This window comes from Pseudopodoces humilis, chromosome 3 (genome assembly GCF_049639895.1).
Source record: "Pseudopodoces humilis isolate 2021_Gansu_Grassland_sample_001 chromosome 3, ASM4963989v1, whole genome shotgun sequence".
NCBI lineage: Eukaryota > Metazoa > Chordata > Aves > Passeriformes > Paridae > Pseudopodoces > Pseudopodoces humilis.
In genome coordinates this window covers 9,948,472-9,968,074 of record NC_142202.1, presented here as the reverse complement: position 1 = coordinate 9,968,074, position 19,603 = coordinate 9,948,472, and the positions used below count along the sequence as shown (strand labels likewise).

Genomic DNA, 19,603 nt, shown 5'->3' with positions numbered 1-19,603 from the left:
TGTGGTATTAACAAGCTGCATTTTAGTCCCTGATGTAATGTTTTTTATTTAGGGATGAAGACATGCAAAGCCTGGCTAGTTTGATGAGTATGAAACAAGCTGATATTGGTAACCTAGATGATTTTGAGGAAGACAATGAAGAAGATGAAGAAAACAGAGTGAATCAAGAGGAAAAGGCTGCAAAAATTACAGGTTGGTTTTGCCACAGGCATTGTAAAATATAGTTTCTTTTGCTAATTTTCCCATGTTTTAATTGTCCCATGTTTTTTATCCTTACGCTATATTTTTATTTCACTTTAAGAAAATCCTAATGACCGAAACAATATTTAGGATAGCTTGATTGAACAGGAACCCATCCATAACTCAATGAAGCTTGGATTATGAATCCAAGAGTGTTGGTTTGTGTCTGTGTGTCCTGTTTCTTGGAGAGAATTGACTAAATAGGTAGCATTTTAGGGAAGCAAAGAATCAGTGTGAACAGAGGAGCAGAAAAAGCAGAGAGAAAGGGTCAGTGAGCGAGAAGACAAGAGGAGAGGCTCAAATGAAATGATGAAGGCAGTTTGTGAGAATAACTGCGAAATGAGTTGTGTCATGGACAGATGCTGAGTTTCTGCTCAATAACATGGCAATTCCAGGCTGCATATTGCTGCCTTTTGGGTGGGGGTATCTCATGGAAAAGAAATCAGGAGGCTGTTAAAGGACTTTAATGAATTTGATAGTGAAGTTGTTTGAAGTGAGATAGTGTAACCACATTTGAATTGCTGATGAAAATGCTTAGTGTGTCCAGGATAGCTGAACTAATCGAGGCAAGTCAGATCAGGATGAGATGGTGTTAAATTGTTGGTAGAGATCAGTATGTAGTATTGCTCCAGATGGGTTCTGTAGGAGCTCTTTGTGTAAAGAAACAGGAAAAGAAAATTAACTTCTGGTGCCAGACTTCATAACTTCCAACGCTCTTTTAAAATGTCTGAAATAAAGGGATCCTTCTCCAAAGTGGGGGAAGAGCATCCCAAGCAGAGAAGTGAATTGTCAATCTGTTCTTGAAAATTCAGAGAAACATCGGTTCACTGTTATGAAACATTACTTTCATCACTTCTTTTTGAGCTTTCGTTGCAATCAAAAGGTTCAGCCTGAAGCAGTTATTACTTAGTTACATTTAGTGTTGTGAAAGGATGCAAATATGTTTTCTGTATGCTTTACATATTCAATTAAACATTTTTTACCCTGGCCAAATCTCTAGTTATGCTGTATGTGTCTGGCACAGAGCATAATGGAAAGTCTGGAATGAAATATCTGAGAAACCAAGATAATGTATTCTTGGTCAGGGAGCAGAGATATACCAGTTTGGTCACACTGAAATCATTCTACAACATCGACTTCTTTCCCAGTGTAACCAGAATAAATCAGATCACAACATCAAACAAAACCTGGCATGTTCACCAGGCCATTGGATAATCCAGAGTAGGCCAAATTAAGGAGAGGTAATGTACAGTCTATAGAAACTCCTGTGCTCAAGGGTTTTATTAGGATCAGCCTGGGTACTGCGTTGAGGACTACAGAAAACCCATATGCAGAAGGACAGCAGGTGAAAAGCATCAGATCTTGCTTCTCAACACTTGTTTTTGCAGCATTCAACAAGGCTACAAGTGATTCTTAAAGAGGCAAAAATCTGATCTAGCTTACACTAGGCTGTCTACTATTCTTTGAGTATGGAGTGAACATCCCTGCAGATAGATGGGAAGGGTGAGCTGGCTGATGTGCAACACAAGCTATTTCAGAGTCATTTTAGCTTTTCCACCTGCTATTGCAAAGGCCAAAATGATCTGTTGAAAATTAACAATACCTCCTTGAAAGGCAGAAGTAATAAATACTTTTGGAATACACAATTTCTGTGCCTTGCTCAGCCTGCTCTGATACTGTTTTCTCGCTGTACAAGATGGGAGCATTGAGTTGGTCTTTTTGTAAATGAATCATGATGTGGGGAAGGTCAGCCTTGGACTTTTTCTTCTTATGTTGGTAACAACAGCTAAGTTGCTTTATGAGCCTGGCTAGCTTTTCCCTCCTTTGGGATGGAGAGGGATGTTGAAGGGGAATGAGTGCATGCAATTTCCCAAGCAAATGGGAGAACATAAAACATCGGGCAGTAAGTAAACATTAATAAATAAGATATAAAGTATCTATTTCAACATGTGTTCAAGACTGATTTCATTGGCAATTGCAGTGACTCCTGTAATAAATACAATGAATGGGGAAAGCCAGGAGAAGAGCTGAGGAAGCAAGGGAGAAAGAGGTAGGAATCATTGTAGAAAAGCAGGAAAAAGTTTAGAAAGAAGGAAATTAACAAAACTGATGTAGCCAAGAACTCTTTCAAAAACAGTGTTCACAGAATACCATAAAGTTAATTGAGGAAGTTACATAACCCTTTTAAAAGCTTGCTGCTACCAACATTTTCTCCTCTTGTGCTGTGTTGGGTGTTGGCAGCTGAGGAGCTGGAATGCTTCACTGACTCAGAGTGCCCCGCGGCAAATCCCTCACCTTGGTGCGCCTGTTTTCCCAACTGTAAAATGGGGATACTGCCTGTAACACCTCACAGGAACGATGGGAACAGTACACAGCTCATGTTTGTAATTGGGCTTGGAAAAGTAAAGTGCAGGTAGCAAAGAGGGAGGGATTGTTCTCCTATCTTTGACTCCGGGTTTTCTCACAGAAACAAGGGATGGCTTGATGGTGGAAAAGTTATCGTTCCCAAGGTTGCAAGAGGTGCTGCAAGGCTTTTATCAGACACTGTTTCTTTTTGCAGCGTACAAAAATTTTTGTTGGTTTTGTTTGTGGTTTTGTTTTTTTTTCATTGTGCCAAAGTTGCAGTTTCATAGATGAACATATATATCCAGTGCTGGGAGAACAAGGGAGGTCTGCTGTGTGGGGCTCTAGATGGTGCAGGTGAGTTAGGAAATGCTGCTTCTCTTCCTTGATGGGTTGCTTAACTTTGAGTAGGTATCTGTGCCTCTGTTTCTTCAGCTATGAAGTAGGTGGTGCAATACTGACTGACCTCAAAAGCACTGTGGAATTTGGGGTGGTCAACATGGAACTGTTGCCATACGACTGACCGGACTGAAAGATGTTTTCCTTTCCAAGCACTACTTTCACTTGGAAAAATCTCCCTCCTTCTCAGGCTTTCCCCCTCTTCCTTCCCAGTATTTCTTGTTGAAATTTTTCATGTGTTCTGTATCTCCCCCAGCTATTCAATGTAAAGTTGAAAATTGTTTGTTGCCATGAATTAATTTTCAAATATTTAGTTTCTACACTGTCAATATACATGGATTTAAATCTCCCAGAATTTTAAATCTCCTGTCCTTAGTCTTCAGTGGAACACAAGACATCTCGTGCTTGAAGACAATGTGCCTCACAACTCACAAACAGGGCAGTAATAAATATGTTGCTTCTCTTAATGTTTTAATTCCTACTTAGAGCCTCATGCTGGGGTTAATAGCTGCCTCCTGCTCCATCTGCCCAGGAGCACAGTGTCTGTCCTGGGGCACCACATGGAATCAGCAATGTGCCCATGTGCTACCTATTGCAGGAGTCTGAATCCCAGCATGTTTCAAGAGCAAGCTTCTGGATAACAATATGTGTAACCCTTTTTTGCAATTTAAAAAAACCATACCTCTCCTGACAGCTTGTAGTATATTTCCTCTTTTTCTTTGTCAGGATCACCAAGCTGCTTGGAAAAAAATAAAAAAGAAGGAGAGAAGAATTAAAAAAAACCCAAAAACCAAACCAGTGATTTATGTGACATACTTGTAGAACAAGCTAATGTGTGTTTGTAGATAATGAGATTTATAAAAGATAATATAGGATATAAATCTCCAACCTACCATTTCCATACTCCAAAATATGACATAAACCATTTAATATTGTAATGAGAAACATTGTAGTGCATATGGGTGTTTAGGTTGGCAGATAAGACCAGGTGATTCAGACCACATCAAAGAACTCCCTATTTTTAAAGCTCTGAACTTAATTTGTTATTTTCTGACAATAAAAACTGAATTATAATTGTTTTGGGTTTTTTTTTTCACATGCTGACATAATAAATTGTAAATCATGTCAGCATCTGAGCTTGTTTTTAACTACTAATTCGTTAGTACTGCTGTTTTATGAGGTCAGCTCTGTTTTATTTGAATACAGAAAAATATGTTCCATTGTCTATCTCAAGTCTTAAAAATTCCCAGAAGATAGTATTACATTATGCAGACTTCTCAGGTGTATGTATGCTTTTTTATTGAGAAAGCTAAGTTTTGGGGTAGTTTTTGTGTTATTTTTTAGGATAATAGTCTTGTATTTTGGAGCCAAAAATAAGGAAGTGAGGATGATTAAGTTAACTGTGTGTAGACAGATATAAGTGTAATCCCATGTAAGCACATTTATGCTTTAAGATCAGGATCAGGTGGGAGGTGCATTACAGAGGAATTCTGCTTGAGGTTTGTCACTGTCAGCATTTAGGATGTCCAGTAGATATTGGCAGAGGAGGTAATTTTCCTTGGTAATTTTCAGATCGTCTTTGTAAAGCCATTTAAATTTGCCAAAGTAACTTTTTATCCATGTGACAGAAATATTATCAGGTTCTGGTTTGCTTTGGGCTTCAGGTTCTTTGAAGGCATGAAATCAGGAGCGGTGTCAGTGTGTCAGCTATAAAAAACCAAGAAGCAGCCCCCCTGACTAGGAAATTCTGAGTGGCCATGAACACCAGCATGCATTGGTACAGGCAGGATACTACTCAATTTTTACCTAAGTTCAATATCTTGCTGCCTAAAACTAGTTCACTGAATAAAGACAAAATTTTGCTTTCCCAAACAAAAGCCAGATGAGAAAAAGTCAAGTTCAAAACAGCAGTAAACTAAAAGTGTTATTGAGAGGTAACCTCTGTACACAAGAAATGAAACGTTAAAGGAAATACAAGAATGACTGGCATGAAGCTTTAACTTCACTGGTGACACCAGAAGGCATCATTTATTTCACTGGGAAAAGACAGGAGATGAAAAAGACTGTCAGTGGGGCAGTGATACTCCACAAGCAGGATCATCTCTCCTGCACAGGTTTCTCTTGCCTCTTTGTCATCTGGAAGGATGAGGAAGGCTGTCCCTTCTCCACAGAAACTTACACTCAGGTCTCTCAGAGATGCCCCAGGCTCAATCCCCATTACTACAGAAGCTCCATTTGTCAGATGCTGTGGATGGGATTGCGTTAGGGGGGAGCAGAGAGGAATTTTTCCCCTTGGGCCAGAAGCCTCTCAGAACTAGTTGTTTTTCTGTTTCTTGCCTTCCAGAATTATGGAGTCTTCCCCATCTTGACTAGAATCAAACATGAACACATTTTAAAAATCGCTAGTTCATGGCAATTCAGAGTTCTCCATTATGGACAGAAGGTGAAATAGGATTTTAACAAACAGCAAGGTACTAGTTATGTAGTATGACAGTGAAAATTCAACTGATATATACATTCAGTTTGCATTCTCCTGGTACATACTGATCATGTCTTTTAGAACTACTTAGGTAAATTCAGGTTGTCATGGGTCAGAATGTAATGATGACTAATCGTAAATATTAAACAATTAGAGTGTGTATATAAATTTTAACAAAAAACCCATAAAAATGCATGTTGTATAGGTTAGTTTTCTGTAACCTTATGGGTTTGGGAGAGAGAGAAATTGTTTATCCTGGGGTGGGGGGGCTGGTTTGTGTTGGTTGACAATGTTTCATATTCAGGTTTTCTTCATGAGCAGGAAAAATCTTTAAATTATATCTAGTACATCTATCTAAATTTGCAAGTGATGTGCATAATACTCATCCTCATAAAACTAACTATTGTTGCTGACACCATAACCTGGCTAGGTTTTGTTTATGTCTTGTTAACTGGATTTCATGTTAAATTATCCCTGAAGCACCTAAACGGGTACTTTGCTGTAGTTATATAATTGTAAGGATTCGTTCTAAATCTATTCTTTTACCCTCTCTCCCTCGCTCTCTCTCTCTTTCTGGTAACAGTGTTCGTTCCACTTCTGTTTCATTAAATGCCCTTGCCTTACATTTGTCTTGACTGGCTTCTATTTACAGAAATTGTAAACCAGTTGAATGCTCTGAGCAGCTTAGATGAAGATCAAGATGACTGCATAAAGCGAGCAAATATGCCTTCAGCTAAATCAGCCAGTTCCTCTGAAGGTCTATGAGCTTTCATCCTTTCTTTCTGTTTCTGATTGTATTTACTGTGACCCATTACCTTTTGACTCCTGCCTGTATTCAGCTGTCAGTTTTATCTCTGTGCTTCCACCCAGCATGACTCTCAGTAATTTGTAGTGCATCCAACAGGTAACAACATGATAGAGAAAGAGCCTGTCTCCGCTACAGCTCCGTTGTCATCTGATAATGAACAAGAAAGAAAAAAAATTACATAAAAAAAGAAAGAGAAACCACCAGACCTTAAGCTTAAAACATTAGTTGTGTAGTCAGTAATACTTGACCTTTCTAAAGTGACAAAATGTCCTCTCTCTGCTTTTATGTGCACGTTACATCCAAAAATTAAAATTTCCTGCCGATAGTTAGCATGTATGTGAATAATCAAAATCACCGTATTTAGCTTGTTAGATGTTCTGCAACGTTTATTTAATGAAGAAAAGAGAAGGCTTTTTTAGAAGTCATTTCTGTTACATAATGTTCTGATCAGAAAATAGAAGTTTCATTCATTTCACTTTTTTTTTTTCCCTTTGTTGATGTACTTACTGGACTGTGTTAACTTAGTTGTGCAGTTCGTGCCATACCCTGGTGCAGTGTTTCGAGGGACTGTTGACACGGGGCTTTTTGAGCTCCAGATATGTTGGATGAACAGCTTGTATCTATTCTAAAACAATATTCCAATTTGTTTGTAGAGCTTATCAATAAGCTTAATTTTCTGGATGAAGGGGAGCAAGACCTGGCCAACTCCAGCACGAACCCTTTTGGTGATCCTGACACAGCAGAATTAAATCCATTTGGAGACCCTGATGTAGAAGGTAATGGATTTATTTTACATAATTCATTGCTACTTGCAAATGCTTTGTGAAACATGATTTTTATTTCTGTAGGGCTAGAAATGTAACATTTTAATTGATTAAATACAATTATTTCATGTAGCACTGAGGTAGCAATAGCAATGATCCAGTTGCCACTAGAAAATTGATTTATCCTTTGAGGCACACCCTTTGTATTGAGGTGCATTCTGTGTATTTGCCACTGGGGGCTACCAGTTGAAGCAGAGACTTTTAGACCTATCAGGTGTGTTACTAGGACTCACCTTATGTGGTATGAATAAGCAACACATTCTGTCAGACAACCCTGCTCCACGTGGGTGATGGTTTCTATGATAATTTCCTTCACTGCAATCTTCTGCATCACAGCTATTCTTGGTTAGCACTAATCTTCATTATTGCAATTTAATTTTCCCTCTTTTATTCTTCCTTTTTTTTTGCTTTTATAGCTTCCTCAGTTAAGCCTTCTGGCATTGTGCCTTGCACCACATGCTAGGTGTTAATCCCCTTTCCAGACTGACATGCCCATTCTTGTTCCATTTGGGTGAGAAGTACAACCCCTGTAAATTTTTAATCTGATAAGATTTTGGACGTGAGGCCAGAAGGGAGCACCAGGACAGCAAACATCTCTGCTGTCCTCAACTCCATGCCCAGATATGCAGGCTCCCATCTGCTGGATGTTTCACTTCTAGTGTGCAGTTGCTCAAAAGGCCAATTCATAGTTAATTCCCAAGTTTGAAGCGGTACTCAACCTTTCCTGTTCAAAGCTCCAGGACTTTTCTTCCTACAGAAAATTCCAAGTCACTCTGTTATGGCAGTGGAGAAGAACCACACTGAGCAGGAGCAGCCCAGGGTGCATCCAGGGGGTTTCTAAGGTCAGGTCAAAGAGAATGGGTTTCCAAGCTGTAGTTTCCACCTTTGGTCACTCACTTTCTTTGGACAAGCTGAATGTTTACTCACAACAAAGTTTTTCTGCCTTCAGAGTCCACGGAGAATGATGTGGGTGGAGATCAAGTCCTGTCATACTTTGGCTGTGGTGTGACTCACAGCCTGTATTTCTGAAACAGGGACATTGCACTATCTTCTGTATTTGGCAACTGAAGCCATAAAGCCACTATCCTGGGCACCTTCTCCCTATTATAAAGTTGTCAGGTTTTTCTAGAGCTGCAGAAGTGAGTTGTTTCAGCTTTGTAGATACCAATATATTTGGTTTAGGTTCTGGTGTCCTAATCTTTGGCTTTCCTGCCTGTCCCTTGACAGTGAATTCCCTTGGGATCATGGAAGGAAACAGAATAAGTGGGAATGTAAATCCCTCTGGTAGTCCATAAAAAAGTTGCTCTAAGAGATTCAGCCTATGTTCCTTTCCTCCTTTCTACTTCAGAAAGGAGAGCTCCCTTCTCCATGGAAAAAGCTGTACGAGTCCTGTCCTACCTAAACTGCTTTTTCCAGCCCCAGCCTTTCTTTCCTTTCCAGAGAGAACCCATTTTGGAAGAAAGCAGTGGGTGTTCTGGCCACAAAATGCAGTCACTCTTTCTCCTCTTGGGAACAGAGAGAGACAGTTGGTGTTGTTTCTTACTGCTGGGGATGCTTGATAACTTGTAGCAAGGTCATTTTGAGCAGTCTGCATCCAAGACATCAGCCTGCTTACCTTCCTAAAACACTCTCAGCATATCAGGGGAATGTTTTTTTTCAGTTGATTGTGATTCTTTTGGTGATATCTGCCTTTACAGTATTCTTCAGTCAGAGGTGTGAACACTTTTCCATTTCTCTGGGTCTGTTCTGTGTACTTGGGGCAGTCTCTGTGATCAGACTCTTGGGTCCCATCTACAGCTGTGGGCAGCAGCGCTGAGTTATTGGGTGTGTGAATACCAAGTATTATTCTCCCACACAGTCACTGCCATGCAGCAGTCAACATACCATAACAGGACAGTGACTGGGATAAACAGGGTGTCACTAGATTCTTCCTACTGTGTCATAAAGCGTTTTTTATTTGGGAGGAGTGGGCCTTCAGTAAGGTTCATGTGACAGTGTCTTCCTGGAGCACTAAATCAGGCTGAAAGATCAGCTGAAAGAGTGATTCCAGCCTGTCAAAGAGTTGGACATCTGGTGTGGCATTTTTAAAGCTTTTATGTTTTGATGAGTGGCTCCCAAGGGATCCTTCTTTTTACCTCAGACACCTCTGAGAGTCACTGGTTCTTGCACTCCAGACCTGTCTTGTCCCTATAATGGGAGCTGGTTGTGTTCCCATTACCTTGTTTGGCCTTCTTGACATGTACCTTTCCTCCAGTCCTCTTCCTCCACAGAAAGTTGAGGGGGAGAAAAAAATGGTGCTGAGGCAAATTAAAGAAGATGGTTTTGGTCTTCAGCAACAGTAGGAGTCTGCTGTGTGTTTCTGTGGCTAGTTGGATCAGTGTCTCTATGGGAAGCACCTAGACATTACCATTTTGAGATTTCCCTTTGTTTTGAAATGCATTTTGAGGCTACGCAATATCGTAGCTGTTCTCATCCTGTTGCCCAACTGCTGAAGGCTGCCCTGTTTGCGTCCCATTATTCACTCATGATTCTTTTATTCTGAGACCTCAGTGGAACTTTTGTTACTGCCATCTCTTTCTAGGAAGCTCTTTGAGACTGCCTGCTTGTTTGCTTTTGCATCCCGAAGTGAATGTAACCTTTTTGGTGGCCACCCCAGAAGCTTGAGAGCATGACAGAGGTTCAGGAGTTTAAGGCAGGCTTTCTCCTACAGGCTTAAAGAGTCACATTACCTGTTTCACTTGTCTTGTGATCTGCTTAAATCAAGAGATTAACTTTTTATTGTGTGCAGGGATGAAGTATTTTTCTGTTCACTTGCATGTTAGTCTCTTTATCTTTTTATCTGGACAAGACATAATCTGGAACTTAGACTTTGCGAAAGTTCAGAGTCTTCTGTAGAATTTGTTACTTAATTTCCCCAAGACATGCAGAGCAGCCAGCTGGAGCCTCCTTTCCTGACTACTTTGCCATCAGATGTGAGGAGGCATGATGTGCTATTTGGCAGAGATATTCCTAGGATATTCCTATCAAGCCTGTAGTGTGTGTGCTCAGAGTCACCCAGAGTATGAATATGTATGTATTGACAGTCACTCAAAGACAAAGGAGGATTACTTGCCAGTATATATTTGTTTCCTAGACAGATATTTCTTGTGCCTGTTCACAAACCAGCTACTTTCCCTCTATCTTCCTAATCCCCTAATCACTTAACCCTGGGAATGTGGGGTGGAGAGAAACTAAAGGCATGAGTGTTTCCAGCGCCCATGTGCACGCTGTAGGTGTGGTGTGTGGCAGAGGGTCATCAGCAAGCTGGCTCTGGATGCTGCTGGGATTTAAAAAGTCCTCAGTGTCAGTGTTTTTACACACACAGCAGAGTGAATGTGCATATGAACAACTCACCTCAAAAAAATTGTCAGATGTGTTTCTTGGCTGACATGTCAAATTGAGGCTTATTCCCTCTATATCTACTAGGTCAGCTAGACATTAGAAATCTGGGAAAATCAAAAAATAATCTCTTTGAACAGTGTATCTCTACAGCTTTATACTAGACAACCTTTACATGATAATATGAGGACTGCCTTTTGGATTTTTAGCCACAGTACAACATTATAAAATCAGTTAATTTCTGTGCAAAGTATTTACTCGGGGAAGTCAGCATGTACAACAAATGAAAGTAGAAAACCATAACACACTTTTATCACTCCAGATATTTTTTTTTTTAATTTGCTGGGGAATGCAAATTTTTAAGTTGCATATAACCTATACAACACACACAAGACATGAGGATAACTCTTTGCTGGCACCTTCTGTCATTTAGATCACCATTTTCTTCAGCAGTGTATTTCATCACATTGTGTGTGGACTTCTGAGCTCCCTGCAGCACGTTTTACACTGAAAATGAAAACAGTGTTACAGTGCAGCAGCAAACCCCAAATTGTTCAAGGGTAGTCCTGCACACGGAGCAGGAGGAAAATGGTGATTCTGTCCCTTCTATTTCTTCATGAAAAGCAGTGTGTTGTGTTTGAATAAAAGGATCAGAAAATCACCAGTGGTGATCCCATATGGGGATGTCAGTCATTACTCTTTCTAGAAGCACTGGGCAGTTCCATCTCTACTCTGCTGTTTGTTGGGTGCTCACATGCCATGGTGCCCGTGTGCCTGCCTGCCAGTCAGGCAGCCAGTGGCGTAACTGAGTACCTTTCACATGTGGCTTCTTCTTTCATCCTCTGCCAAGGGGAAAGTGGTATGCGCGATGTTTTGGTGGAGGTTTTGTTTGGTTTTAAGGGATGTGTCACAATATGTTTGTGTTACAAAAGGCAAGTGGGTTGAAGGGCAGGGTGAGTTCTGGAGATGCTCTGGCTGATTGTGCAGATAGGTAGTGCCAGAATGATTATTATCACAAGCAGTCTTTCTCAGTGGAGTTAGAGCAAGTAATATTTCCAGAATCTGGCACAAGAGCAGCTGGTGCTTCTGCTGTAGTAATACTTCTACCTCTCTTGTTGTCACTCCTACCCCTGTGGCTTTATTGCTTAATCATGCAAAATTATTTTGTGTTTGACCCTTGATGTGCCAAACTGGAAGCATATATTTCTTTTTTTTATTTTTAAAAAAAATTATATTAGTGTAGAGACTGGAGTCCTATGTGGATCTGTGATGAATGATGTGAGGAAAGCAGGGGAATCTGTGCTGCCTTCTGAATGTAAAATCAGCTACAAGAGGGAAATAGACCCCTTCTAAGCTGTTGTGTGTTTGGCTTGCAGAAGTGCACTTCTCAGCATCGTTAGCTCTTTCAGAAAATGAGTCTGTTACAGAAAAGTGACAGGTGACAGTGGGTGTGGCTTTAAGAGCAGAGGTGTTGAGTCATCATCATAACAACTTAATTTGTTATAGAGAGGCTTGTGATGACCAACATTTGACACAAAACTAGTTCTAAAGGGTTTCAGAGATCCCATGGGAGAGAACCTGTTTGGGTTCAGGTGGGGACCCTTGTGGGAATCCTCCCTCCCTGTGGGGACATTAAAGGAAGCAGAAGGAAAATAGTATCCTGGATGGCAAGAATAGAGAGAATGAGTAGCCAAGTTAAGGGTCAAGTCAGGGTTCTAGCTGAGCCTCTACAAAAAAAAAAGTGTCTATAAAAGTGTCTTGAGAATGATATTTTTATAAGCTTTTTTAATTTCAGCCTGCATGTAGAAATGTGTGAAATATCTTAGTAACAAGCCAGAGGTATCTGAGAACTTACACATAACGCTGTAAGGCCAAACATGTAGCTCCTGTTGAGCCAATGAAAAAGAAAAATAATTTTGTCATAGTTAGGGTTACAGCACTTGATCCAGTGTCGAAATAGAAAGAATTGCAAAAACCATTTGCATTGCCCCCTAAAATTTATCAGATTTAAACAAGCATTTAACTCATTGTTTCCAGGAGACACTTAAATTAAAAATAAAAGCTTACACCATAGTTTTAAGAGGTTGTTTCCCTGAGTGTTTTTAACTTCAGGATATATTACTGACTTTCCTTCTTGTGGGTTATCAGAAGGTTTCCCTCAGGTATGATGATGTGTATTTATCAACAGATTCTTGTGCAGGTGCAATGATCCATCATATGGAGTTGCAGAAGCAGCTATTTGTAGTTGTCCACTCTCTTGATAAAATATTCTAATATCTGAGCAAAGTTTAAAGTAGTAAAAAGTTTGGTTAAAGCTTTGTCAATAAGCCACACTATTTGAACAAGGTATCAGTCCTTTTATCTGCATTTCATTAGTTATTTTTGCTTTTTGTATGGAACTGTCTTCTGAGGACACATCTCCAAAGCACTTCTGCTTGCTCCAGTTCACCAAATCACTAAATGTGTGGGTAATATTTGAGTAGTATTCTGACTACCACGAGCTTCAAGGCATGAGCAGTATGCATGTAGAGTATGTGCAGTATATACAGTATACAGTAAGGGTGGGATTTGACTCCCCTGACTTTAAAAACAGTTTGGAAATACGTCTGTAAGCTTTGAGTGTCAAGGAGTCAGCTCAGCTGCAAATACCCACACTGAGGACATCTCAGGGCAAGCAGAGTAAAGCTTTTGCTTGCCTTGACCACCTGCCTTGGACACTAAAATGACCTAAGTCTATATAGAACCACTTTTCCAGTTTATATTAAAGTAAATGTACAAATATATTTTAGATATTGGGCTCTGCTCTGATACATTTAATCTATAGTACTCTGATGGATTCTTGCTTGATTTGATCATCTTTGTGTTTTTAAGAATTTCTGCCTTAAATGCTCTCTTCCCTTGTCAGTTAAGCTATAGACCTTTGATATTCTTTCAGTGTGGCTTTCTCTGAAACAGCTTTCTTAAAAGGGTGTGGGCTTATGATCACATCACCACATAAACTAGGGCTCATACACATCACCTGCTGTGCAATAACTGTGCTTTCTCCCAGGGTAAGCTCCCAGTAGTTTGTTCCCTTTTCTTGAGGGGTAAGCATTTACTCTGGTGTAGGAGTGAGCACATGCACTACAGCTGACACACTGCAAACACACACCCTTTTTCCTGCAGTTGTTTGTGTTCCTGCTCCAGCATGGGTCTCCTCCACAGGCTGCAGGTGGATTTCTGTAGTCCTGAGAAGAGCTAATGCCTTTCCTGCTCCGAGCCTTTGCCCTGATCTAGTGACTAGTCCAGTGCATAGATAGGTGAAGTTGCTACCTGCAGCTAGGGATTGCATTCCTATCCAACTAGGAATGGCTCTGGTTCACACTGTAGGCTAGAGCTGGTCACACTGCTGGGATAGGGCTTTCCATCACCTTGGGCTGTGCTAATGGCTGGGTTCAGGGTGAGCTGGATGTTTGCTGTCAGTGTTTGAACACTCACATTTTCTAGCAATTCACCAGGATTAGCAGCTTTGGTACATCATCCATCCAAACTCACATATGCGCAGTGCTTCCCTTTGTTCTTTGTATGACTAGAGATTTTGTCTTCCCAAATATTTCTTCAGTCCATCTTCTTATTTTTCAGACTCTTGTAAAAAATAACTTAGAGTTGTTCTGTTAAACCTTAAAAGTATGTTTCGTCCAGTTTAGTAACCATACTTCTGAAAAATACATATTTCTCATGAAGAATAATGTGGATATGGTTATTGGAAGTTAGATTTTAATGACATTGCATTGAAGTTCCTATTTGCGTAGATTTTGAAAGTCCATCACATGCAGTATTGAACAGAGCTGCTGTTTATTTGGTGCTGCAAGAAGAGTAAAATTAACATTACTAAGTGTCTTTGTAACAAATGTTGTATTGCTGTATGGGGGTTGCATTTTTCAGTATCCAGAAGCCATTCACTGTAGAATAACAGATGCCACAGAAAGGACATTACACAGAGAACAGCATGCAGCTCCAGCTTGCCAATAACTTTTTGTTGTACAGCCCAAATAAAAGATGAGTGATTTGGTTATCTGTCTCTTTAGGGTTAATTTAAATTAATTTTTACAGAGAGATTATGTATTGTTACAAGGGGCAGACATGCTTTGAAATGTAATTACTGGTCATACTTAATAGCTCATTTTTAGTTTGGTAATTTTAAGAAATGAAAAGGCCACCTACTTACTATCACCATTTTTAAATCCAGCAATATTATGAAATACAGAATGTCTTTTTTCTTTATTGAAAGCTCAAAAAATAATTAGGAACATTTTGTTAGGACATAAATTGGCTAATAGTTTTTTTGAAAATGCTTTAATATCTGTTGTGATGCCATTTATATGACAAACAAGAAAACTAATAACCAATGTTGAAAGAGCTGTAAGTAAACTCTTTCAGTGAGAAAATGAAGCCTATTCAATATAGTCTAAATTAAAAGACCTTTTAAAAGGCCTATTTTTGAATAAACAAGCATGAAAATTCACCTAAGGCTCTAACTTTGTGTATTGAGAGTTAAGAAGTAGACCTTTTCATATGCCTTCAAAATATAAAGATCTGATAAAATGGTTTCAAATTTTTAATTCATTAAATCTGTTTAATGTTATTTTTTTGTTATTTGATAGAAATTCATCCTGAAAGAGCTTCATCTTCAAAGCCAGAAGAAAGTTTCTGTGTTGACAGTTACAATCCCTTCAAGGATGAAGATGCCCCAGAGTACTTAAACCCATTTGATGAGCCGGATCACCCGCCGGAAGCACCTGGAAGTGTAAGAGATTCTCTTCCACAACCTGCAAAAAGGAAAAATGTCAGGCCAGTGGATATGAGCAAATACCTCTATGCAGATACCTCTAAGGCTGAGGAGGAAGAGCTGGATGAGTAAGTATGATTCTCCATCTTTCAGCAGCTTTGCAGGCATTAGTAGTGGGATCCCTGGCTTAATCTTGAGGTGTATTGGGTTGAAGCATGGTGATCCTTAATCACCTCCTTAGGACAGACTCATCCTTGGGGAGCTCAGCAGCAGGAAATACCATGCCCCCAGGTCATGCTATTCAGCTGAATATGATCAGTGAGGAAACTTTCCTTCGCCTTATTGATAACAAACGACTTGATAGGGAACAAGTCTGTGGACCTTTCTGACACTTCATGCCCTGACAATTGCAAATGGGCCAGGAATGAAAGGAGCAACAGAGCTTGGGCCTTCCTCTCCTTTTTGCCATTATTTTTACTACATAAAATAATAATTTTTGCCAATGATAACAGGGAGTTTGTTTTATCTTGATGCAGTATGTAAATAGGGAGAGCATTTTGCAATCTGCATAGCACATTTTTGAGAATCTCATAAACGGAATATATATGGTAAAGATAACACTATATGTGCATACTTAGGTAGTTTCTTTCAGCATATAAAACTTCCATAAACTCACACTGATTATCTTGTATTATAGTATAGTATCTATTAGGAAGGGAGAGCTTTTTGCAATTCCTGCACAGCTTGGGAGGTTGGAAGGTGTATCCTTAATCCTTGTTTGTGGTCATTAGTCACCAACCACACCACTCATGAGGCAGTTTATGGTGATTACATCTGAGCAATTTTACAGACAACAATTCTAATTAATATTTAACTTTACATTATTTAATGAGATTTATCATGGCATGACATTTGCATTACTTTAATATTAACAGAGGTATGGTATCATCATCTTTCTGTTTCTCTGTTGGTAGCTGTGGTCTAGGAAATGGAAGGATTCCCAGGCACTCTAATAGAAACATACGAAGGGCTCTGCAGAGTTTTTCCTTCTAAAGCTCTGCAGCCATGGATTTAATGTTGATATTTGGTCTGTGAAAAATAAAAGCAAAAAAAATAAATAAAGGGCATGGGGGATGATGCCTCTGCCAGCTCCATTTGTCAGGACAGTGCCTGAATAAACAACACTGGCTGCTGTGTCTTCAGAGCACAGTGTGATCACACTGACAGCCACACCAGGCATTCCTGGTCATTCCCTGGTCACCAGAATCCATAGGGAATAAAAATGTGTGTATTTTACACTCACCAAGATACAGGTATAGAGGACAGCAAAGACTGAGAGGAGCAGAAAGAGAAAAAGCCACATGGATGAGCAAGTGAAGAATTTTTTCTGTTTTCTGTTCATGCTTCCATTTCCACCTTAAGCAGATCTGTGCCAATGGGGCTTGTTGGGCTTGAAGGGCTGTAACCCTTCAAACCCTTGTTTTGCTGTGTACTGGACTTTAGCCCTTGGTTAACAGCAGCCTCCTTCTTGTTTCAATGACTCCATTTGCTTCATTGTATTTTTTTTTCCCCAAAGATAAAAATAAATTCCCCATAGGTGGATTCTACTTGAACACAAAGGCGGTCTGTATTCTCATGGTAAAGCAGTGTCCCATGGGAAGATCGAAGGATAAAGAGTCAGTAAACACTGTAAAACCAATTTTTTACATCTTTTACATAAGTTTTTTATGTCCTGACCCCCAAAGTAACCTTCCTCTCCACATTTTCCTCTGAAGTTACAGGAGCAATACATCATACAAAAAGACTTGGAGACCATTTGTTGAGTGCATTGGGTAGAAACGTGGCAAGGAGAACCCTTGAATCTTTATACTGAAACACTCTGGAGGAGTAAGCATAGTAATAAAAGCCCAGTCTGGAAACATAGGACATCTAATATTAGATCACATCTGCAAACACTCTTTTGACTCATCTCACGTTCTTAATTTTCAAATTTTTAAGTAGAAAGCTTCTGCTGAGGCAGGGTCTGGTGAGCACCAAAGACAAAATTTTCACAGGCAGTGCCGGTTGGTGGTTTTTGAGTGCCTTAAGTCATGAGGGTTTGTGTCCAGATATGTATTGTTTTTACTGACTGTGAATATTGATGCTTTTATTATCTACATAAGTGGGTGGTCTTCTTCCAAGCCTGTTGAAGTCTGGGTTTCCATGTCAATTTGTGGGAGAGAGTTCCATAAGAAAACATGATCTCTAATGGAATGTGTTTCTTTTGTTGATTGTAAATAAATTCCCTTTCCAATCCCATACTGTCTCCTCTGCTGGCTTATCAAAGCAACAATTAATAGCATTGGATTTACCTGCCATTAACATTTGTTGTCTTGTCTATCTCTAGCATGTTCACCTTTCCTTGTCACTTGTCTGAGTGCTAACTTTTTCGATCTCTCTTCATACAGAAGTCTCTTCATCTCTCTAATCATTTCCACCGCCCGTCTCTGGACCCTGTTATTTCTTCTGCTATGTGTCTATTTTAAGATGTCTTGACTTGGCCTGAGCAGTGTATTCAAGACAAAGCTGAACAACTGAGTCCTATCATGAGAATAGAAAACTTTGCATGTTATTTTCAACCTCTCATAACATCTTGTCTTTTGATTTTTTAAAAATTCTGTTTCATTTTTGACTACCACTGGTCAAGGGCTGTCTCCAGGTGTCCTTTTGAACCTATAGGTGGAAGGCATGAAATGGAAGAAATGGAAGGCTCCTGATTTATTGATTAGCAGGAAATACAATGTATTTTTACCCCCATGTCTTAAATGTTTAATTTGCGTTCACTTAAATGTACTGCTTGGCATTTTCCTCTTATATTTTGTGTGAAATGCAGTGTTGTGTCCTGAGAACATGGACACACCAGTTAGCATCAGGACCCTTGTCCCACTCTGCTCTGGCAGATCCCTAGTTCTGATTCTGGACTCGGAGATTACATGAAGTGCCCCAAGAGCTGAACTCTGACTCCAGTTTTGTAACAGACTCTCACTGTAATCCTGTAAAAAGTACTTGGCCTCAGTGCACCTCTGTGAAGGATTTACCTTGGGTAATTTGCTTCATTGAAATGTATTTGACTAATACATTTGACTAATACATAATGTTTGTGAAGAGACCTAACACTTCATAACACACACACAAAGCCCAGTCATGGACTCGTGTAAGCATCGCAAGGCATTGCGTGGCACAGAGGGACCTAGGTGAGCCAGAACATCTACTCTGCTGAAAAACTGTGCTCTCAAAACATACTTCCTCTGGCTAATTTCTCATACCTACCTAAAGACAAGGGACACATTTTCCTCTTGTTGCTTTGGACATTTCACTCTTAGTGGAAGATACTGCTTTTGCCTTTTTTTGAATTTCTTACATTAAAATCCACCTGTTAGTGAAGGAGGGCACACCTTGTGAAGTTAATTATTTGAAAATAGTACAGCTCACAACTGCTTCATGTATAATGCTTTCAACCTTAGTACTTCTGGTTGGCAATACTGCCTGACCTTTTAGCCCTGCCATGCTGACAGCTTTGGGTTTCCTCCTCAGTAAAGTGTTTATTTTAAAATTTTTTTTTCAGCTAACTGGTAAGACTGATCAAAATAATTTTTAAATTGGTCAGAATAAAATTTGCATTCCAATATAATTTGGCTCTGTGGCTTATCTCTTTAATCACTGTATGGCTTAGAATGATGCTGTGTAATTGGCAAGGCTAAACAGTTGCTATCTGCTGAAGTTGCCTGTTGCACAAGAAGCCACAAGCCATTTTGTCACATTGTCAGTGACAGTTTAATGCCATGTATCTTGTCAGGTCCAAAATGTTTTAATTTTGTGGAGGACAGTCTAGTGTCTCTTCAGACAAATCATTTTATGTGAATCCATTAAATAACTTCACAGAGCCAGTAAATATGGGGCTGGCCTCAGAGAAAAGTGCTTTAATATTTTCCAGCTAAGGCTCTTTTCAACCAGACTTTTCAGATGCTTAATTTCTTGTAGAGCTGTGTGGAAGCTGTTGGACTAAACTCTGCTGTGTGTATCAGTTCCTCATGACTACAAACCTTATAGTTTGTTCAGGAAAGAACCATTTTGGTTGTTTTTTTGTGTGTTGGTATTATTTTTCAAAAATCTTGCTCTGTATTTGTAAGATCAGTTAAGGGTAGTACAGAGAGGAAAGTAGAAGGTAGCACGTGTGCATGTCTGTTCTGTGACCAAAATGTGGGGGTTTAGTCTGGCTTTCAAGCAAGTTCTTCTCTAGAGAAGAAGGTTTCTCTCCTTATAGCACTTCCTTTTGGTGGGTACAGTTCTTCAGGATGACACCTGCAGTGCAGGCAGTTCTAGAG

At 39.7% G+C, this 19,603-nt stretch overlaps 1 protein-coding gene across 14 annotated transcripts in view; it reads left to right on the top strand.

The window, feature by feature from the left end:
• EHBP1 (EH domain binding protein 1) overlaps positions 1 to 19,603 on the top strand; it is a 206,078-nt gene that overhangs the window by 78,595 nt on the left and 107,880 nt on the right. For 10 of the 14 annotated variants that reach the window (XM_088053029.1, XM_088053024.1, XM_088053022.1 and 7 more), the window contains exons 6-9: positions 53 to 192; positions 6,114 to 6,218; positions 6,923 to 7,045; positions 15,115 to 15,367. In XM_088053029.1, coding sequence (XP_087909155.1) covers positions 53 to 192; positions 6,114 to 6,218; positions 6,923 to 7,045; positions 15,115 to 15,367 — 621 coding nt within the window. The remainder of the gene's footprint in view (positions 1 to 52; positions 193 to 6,113; positions 6,219 to 6,922; positions 7,046 to 15,114; positions 15,368 to 19,603) is intronic. The other 4 variants (XM_088053031.1, XM_088053030.1, XM_088053025.1 and 1 more) reach the window with 1 other exon arrangement.